Here is a 7,216-nt window from a genome sequence, read left to right on the forward strand (position 1 = left end):
AAAAGGAAATGTGAGTCAAAGGTATCACTGCGACGCGCAAGAGATATTCTATGTGGCAGGGTCTTAATAACGGACTAGTCGAATTTTATGTGTCACCTCAGAAGCATACTTACAAAGATAGGAACCAGAGCGCTCGCATTAAAAAAAATCCAACATTGACACTCCCAACATCAGCAGCAACAGTTCAAGCACCTTCCAGCAGGATAAAGCTAAATAAGCAATGTTGACAATATCTTAGCGCGACAAAATATGCAAAAGATACATAGCTAAGTAAGTTGACCGGGGGGAGACCCCTTTACTGCTGCGAAAGGCAAATGAAAAGTAGGTGTGTTTATGAATAGTTTTAATGGCTTATCATTGTTTATTGTTGCTTCAGAAAAATAGCTATAAAAGTTAGGGGTAAATGTAATGGAGAAAAATGCAATTTTTCGCATTGCTTACATTTCTCGCGTGCACTTAAATTTCACGCAGCGCAAACAACCAAACAAATACCTACCAAATGCTGCGCTATTACAACCGAAAGAAAGTTGTACGGGCAACTCCCCGCTCATAAAAAAGGGATAACTCACGGAAACAATGCAGGCAGCGTAAGGACTTTCTGGCATAGAGAAGAATTGAAAAAAAGCGCAGCATAAAAAGTGTACAGGCAACATGTTGTGACACTCAGGCGACGCACTGTTTAGCGTATGGACATAGACAACAGCTCACCCGCCTTGTCAGCGTGCGCTGCGCTGCTTTGCGGAGTTTTGCCACCTCAAGCTAACTGTAACGGTATCTAATGGTTGGCAACATTCCATCAGAGTGTGAAATTATGATAAATGTGCAGCAATGCAACACATTGCATTGCAGCAATTTTTATTTTGCTACTTTTTACTATCTTTTACTGTTTACCATTTTTTCTTTGCACTTCCTTGCAGAACCTTTTCTTCGTAACGTGCCGGAGTTACGTGCCATCAGCGGTGATCGTAAAAAATGTCACTAACTACTACTTTCACTGCTTTGTATCATTTCGTGTTGGCTTTTGTCATTGTTGCTGTTGTTGGCTGTGCTGCTGGTAAATGCAAAGTTCTTTTACTCCTCCCGATGGGCTTTGGTGGCTCTGAAAAGTGGTTGCGGATTTTGATTGCATTTTCTTTTAATTAAATTAGCGTTTTTATAGTTGTGTTGCGTTGTCGTAAAAATGATGGAAATGCAAAGATAAGCATGGGATTAAGTTGAAATTTTCAAAAGGGATGAAAAGGTGAGAAAATGTTTGGGAGCTGAGAAGCTGTAAATGAATATTTAAATGGAACATCTTATTTAAAATGAAATGGGGTGAAATGATTGAGCTTGGAACGATTTGGAATGGAACAAAAGAAATAATATTTAATTAAGCGAAGTGAAGTGGAAGAAAATGAAATGTAACAAACAAAACGTGTCGGAACGAAATGAAAAGTAGTCAAATGAAATGAAATGGAACAACACAAATGGAAGCTAATTGCAATTAAAACGAATAAAATGTAATAAAATACAAAAGAATGGCAAAGAATGAGATTAAATAAGATAGAATGACGTAGAATGAAAATTTTAATAAAAGCACATTTAAAAAGTAAATAAAGTAGAAGGAGAAGTGGAACGTAATGAAATTAAACATTAATTAGAATTAAATATAATAAAGTATGAGTGAAATTAAAATAAAAAGAGGAAATGGAAGGGAACGCAGAAATGAAACGAAATGAAATAAAGTGCGGCAAAACTAAAAGACGCGAAATCAAATTAAATAAGCAGAAATTAAATGAAATGGAACAGAATGGGATGGAGCGAAATTAAATGAGGTGAAATTAGTTGAAATGAAATGGGAAAGGATGATGCAAAACATAAACAAACGTAGTAAAGCGATGAGATACGAAATGAGATGTTATAAAAATAAACTAAATGATACGATCGAAAAAGGAATGAAACAAAAATAAATGAAGAGAAACGAAATAGTATAGAATTACCATTAATGAAACAAAATGTGACGAAATAAAGATAAACGAAATGAAACGATCGGAAATAAAAGGAGTGGAATCAGAGTGTATTGAGACGAAATAAAATAATCAGAAATGGGACAAAAAGGAAATGAAATAAAGTGATCAGAAAAAAATATTACAATAGAATAATTGAGATGGTATGAAAATAAATGAAATTAAATTATCAAAATTAAATTAACAGCCGCACTCAGAGTCGTTTAATGATTACTTAAGGTGTCCCTCAGTAACGTCTTGAAAAAATTCCCTCTCAGAGTCAGCTAATGTTTCATTAACGGCATTTAATGAACATTAAAGTTGAGTAAAGAAAAACCTTCACTTAACTTTTTAACGAGAGATTTTGACAATCTTTTGTTTATTATTTTATTATTTTCGTTTGAATTTGTGTTAGATTTTTAAAATAGTGGAAAAATGTCCGATCTAGAAGACTTCATGGACTTTGCGGATTATGTAAGAAGGCACGGGGAAGTGGGATTGAGGCGCTATCTTCGAGATTATTCTGATCCTTTCACGAAGTACTCAAATCGGGAATTCCATGCACGATATAGATTTACGCCTGAAATTATTAAGAATGTTATTTTGCCTTTGGTGCCTTCTGAGTTGGATAAGCCAACCAGAAGAGGATTACCATTTCACCCGGAAATAATGTTATTGGTAACACTTCGATATTATGCCGCTGGCAGTTTTCAGGTTGGTATTGATACAATTATTTACGAGAAGATAACATTTGAATCTGTCTCCATATTATATGTATTATTTTCCAAGGATGGATATATGCATATAACTATTTCAAGAAACAGCTGAAACTATATACATATGTACATATACATACATATATTTTTAGCATATCATATATAAATAAATTAAAAAAATTATATAAATTATTATTTATCTTGGAACTTCGACGTTCTTTAATAAGTTATACCAACATACATATGGAAATAAACGTGTGAATTTCCAATGCCTCAACTTTTGGATCTAATGAACGATAACATATGACTATCCATTTCAATTACAGAAACTGGATGGAGATGTGATGAACATATGTCAACAGTCAGTTTCGCGAATAATTTTTCAAGTCTCTACTTCAATAGCGCGAAAAACCAAAGACCTCGTTAAATTTCCGTCTACTGCAGAAGAATGTAATAGAGTAAAGTAGGGCCATATTTTGTATTCTGAATTTCGTTAAAATATAAAATGTATTTTTACATACTATGTATAAAAATGCTTAATTATTGTTGTAATTGCGTGCGTAGATTGCACACATATTAAAATAAGAAGCCCAGGAGGATTATCTGCTGAGGTATACAGAAATAGGAAAGGGTGGTTCTCTATCAATGTACAAGCAGTCACTGGTCCAAACTTGGAATTTTTTGATTTAGTAGTTCGTTGGCCTGGGAGTACGCACGATAGCTTTATATATAACAGCAGTTCGGTTAAGCAAAGATTCAATAGCGGGGAATTAAAAGGAATACTCTTAGGTGACAGTGGATATGCTGTCAGTAATTTGCTTTTAACTCCGTTTTTATCACCAAGCTCAACTCCACAAAAGGAGTACAATAAAAGCCACATTAAAACAAGAAACACTGTGGAAAGATGTTTTGGAGTTTGGAAGCGAAGATTACCCTGCCTTCACGTTGGAATGGGTATTAAGCTGGATACCGTTGTAGCTGTTATATGCGCATGTGCAGCATTGCATAACATTTCCATCTTAGTAGATGACTTGCTACCAGTCAGCTCTGATAACATCGAAATTTTTAATGTCGAAGCCTCACCAATCAATGAAAACTCCAACAGCAACGGTTTTATTGCGCGTCAATCTCTGGTAGACAGATTTTTTCCTAAGATCTTTTGCTACAAATAAAAGTCTTTAGATGTTGAAATATTAACTATGTCTTTAATTTATTGAACGATTTTTTTTGCCTCTTCAAAATCTATTTTAGCCTTTTGTAGTAATACTTGTTTTTTTTGCTCTTCCAACAAGGCTGCTCTTTTTTTATTTGCTCAACTTCCAACTGTAAAAGAAAATATGCATATACAAATATTTAGCTTTACCAATGCATAGTTATTATATACCTGTGTTTTGACTAATTCAAGCTTAAGCTTCTCTCTCTTCTCTAGGTACCTTATACTAGGTTCACATATAAGTAGATTATGCTCATTTTCGAGCTTAACACCAAAATCTGTAATTATAACAAGAGATTAGCCATATAAAATTCGTCCCTTGGTAATCTGTAATTATAAAATAATCTCAGATTTAACCGATAACTTTTCGGTGTCCATCCTAGTTTTATCGATTGTTTTTGCGAAAGAGAGGAGAAATGCCAAATGTAAAAGTAAACAAAAATGTACGCTAGCAAGTAAAAGAGGTTTGTAAAGGTATTTTTTAATAAAATGTTAAGTTAAAATATATTTATATTGCTTATTATAGCAGAAAAACGTGATCACGGTGGCACAGAGAAGAAACATAACTTTTCCTTGAAATGTGAGAATAACAAGCACAACAAATTTGACGGCTAATAATCTGAGATTTTCCTGCGTAAACGGGGTGATTAAAAAACGAGCTTTGATCGAGATAATATTGATATGTGAACATAGTTTTACCCGTAATGCTGCCTCCCGCCGAACGTAGTCGCTTGGTCTGCGTACTTGCTCCTTTTCCACTTTTTGTTGGTGGCCAGTTTCATTACTGTGTACTATGTAGTTAAAAAGCAGCGAAAAGAATTTTAGTATATCGTAGATGACTTCTTTCGTATTATATAGGTACAGTACCTGCAACATTTGGTTCACCTTCATAATTTATGCTTATGGCTTTGAAGTTTACGTCGGATTCCTCATTTGCTTCCGTGATCATATCTAAAAAATGTTGGTTAAAAAGTGATTTGCCTTATATCTTAAAGGACATACCTAAAAACTCAATGGAGCTAGATTGGCTATTTTCCATGTTTAGCAAAATTGCCCCATCGCTGTCAAAGTTGTTGGAGATTTCGCAAATCATTGCGGGAGCAGCCTAATAATTAAATTTTATGACGACAAGACAGTATGAAGATAATAGTTAAGTCCCTAACAGCGCACTTATACGATATGAATGTATTTACATATCGATGGTCCTGTACAACAACGACACAATTCAAAATTCAAAAAAATATAAAAACTGTTACTACTGTTAAGTGACTCATGTATTTAATCCTTGTCGAATCCATGTCTCATCTTTTGTACTTACTTTAACAATCCTTACTGCTTACTTTAGTAAGGGATGGAAATGGATTAGACAAGGATTAGAGACAATAATCACTTAACAGTAGTAACAGTTTTTATTTTTCGAATTTTAATTTGTGTCGTTATTGCACAGGACCATCGATATGTAAACGTTTTTTTTTTGTATGTACTCGTAAGTAAAGTAGCATTTACATATATGTATATCGTTACTTTAATATAGAAAGGCTCTATTTCACATAATGCTCAAAATCAATCAATAGGTGAATTTAGGATTTTTAGCTAGTTACGATTTTTTTTTGTATTTCAGCGACGATGAGAGATAGGGCCTTTCTATATTAAGATAACGATAAGCAAATAAATATCGTGTAAGAGCGCTGTAAGGATACATACCTCTTCCACCATGTCCACTATTGCTTCTACTTGCCGTGATGTTGATGGCACCGGTGGCCCACCGCCCGTTCGAAATAAATTACCCCTTTCTACTGCCCGAGCCTTTCGTGCGACTGCCTTCATATTTTCCCACGCCCTCCTTAATGTAACCGTCTCACGCTGAAATAAACAATATGGAAACACGAAATACTAAAGGTGGCCTCAAGCAGATGCGATAATACCGGTGCGATACGATATCGTATTTTTTGCGATAACGATAAAAAGCAAACGCTCTCAAACAGGTGAGATACGACACACTGCGGTGCTATACCGCAGTGGTTTGTATTGATCGCATATCGTAAAATTTTTTACCGCATCTGTTTGACGCTACCTTAAGACGTATAATAAATTGAATAAATGCATTAGGTCGGGTAGTTTTTCGACATCGTTCCTAGCACATTCGTATTCTACATTAAATACCAAAGAAAAAATTCCATTATAGCTCCAAATTTTGAGCCCCCCAAAATTTTAAAATAACCTATCTTTAATTAATACTAAGTTAATGTCTACACTTAATATTAGCGGGAGTGTTATGAAGGTCATATTTTTAATACTTACTTATGTCTTAACGTAGCATTAATTGAAGATAGCTTTTTCAAGTTTGGCGGGCTCGAAATCCAGAGCTATGCTCTAATGGAATTTTTTCTTAGGAATTTATCTAGAATCCGAATCTGTTCCATTCGTTCCATACAACCCGCCTTAAAACGCATATAATTTTACCTTGTAGACATTCGAATTTGAATTGAACTCATTCGTAAGCAAATCCCAAGCTTCTTTCTTTCTCAAAATTGATTTTCCATCCGTATGCTTCGATTCTATAATAGGCCGCTTCTTTATTAGTTGCCCTAATATAGCCTTTTCATCGGCAGTGAAATTTGATACACGCTTTCGATTTACTTTTGCTTCTTCCTAAATTAAAACAAACATTTGTATACGTACATAGAAATTTCCTGGGTGAATTAAGAGCAGGTATTGCAGTTCTTGAATGTGGTAACATGGACAAGCTTTAGCTTTACTATAGTTTGTGCAAGAACCTTTTAACTTGTCGCTTCCAAGAAACAATTGCATTGTAGCTTGACTTGTAAAATCGCATTCCTAAAACGACTGTATTGCAGTTTTCAAATGTGTTTCGAAGAGTTATTACATACAATTCTTTGGGGATGTACAAAACCCACCACACTTCTGGTAGCCCTAACTGACCAGATCACATCTTCGAGTGTGAGCCACTCTCAAAATAGACAAAAACGCTTCTCATCACAATTGTGCTAGCTAATAATTGATTGCCTGCACTATTCTGGAGAGCGTTGCCCAATACTATCTCTCAGCACGGACTTTTCTTTGCAGGCTGGGTACTAAGTAGTGCAGCAATGGACATAAAAGTGGTCATAAATAAGCCGAGACACGTCCAGGACTTAATATAAACCATATTAATTCTAAAACACATACATTCATTCATATGTAAACTATGCATTGTTAAATTATTACAAAAGAAACTCGGAATCAATCACACATTACAAAGAACCAAGTTTTTTCTATGGAGTCCGTACAGCACCAGGGAT

At 34.8% G+C, this 7,216-nt stretch overlaps 1 protein-coding gene across 1 annotated transcript; it reads right to left on the reverse strand.

Moving 5' to 3' along the window:
* Window positions 1–4,613: 4,613 nt before the first annotated feature.
* On the reverse strand, window positions 4,614–5,947 carry LOC118755990 (the record flags this gene model as incomplete). Its single annotated transcript, XM_036490781.1, has 4 exons — window positions 5,619–5,947; window positions 4,917–5,019; window positions 4,782–4,865; window positions 4,614–4,705 (listed from the first exon to the last, which is right to left on the reverse strand). Coding segments are annotated over exons 1-4 (402 nt in total), but the record flags the coding sequence as incomplete, so codon positions are not given.
* Window positions 5,948–7,216: the final 1,269 nt, after the last annotated feature.

Source organism: Rhagoletis pomonella, unplaced genomic scaffold, assembly GCF_013731165.1.
Source record: "Rhagoletis pomonella isolate Grant_MI unplaced genomic scaffold, Rhpom_1.0 Rhpom_scaffold_08228, whole genome shotgun sequence".
NCBI lineage: Eukaryota > Metazoa > Arthropoda > Insecta > Diptera > Tephritidae > Rhagoletis > Rhagoletis pomonella.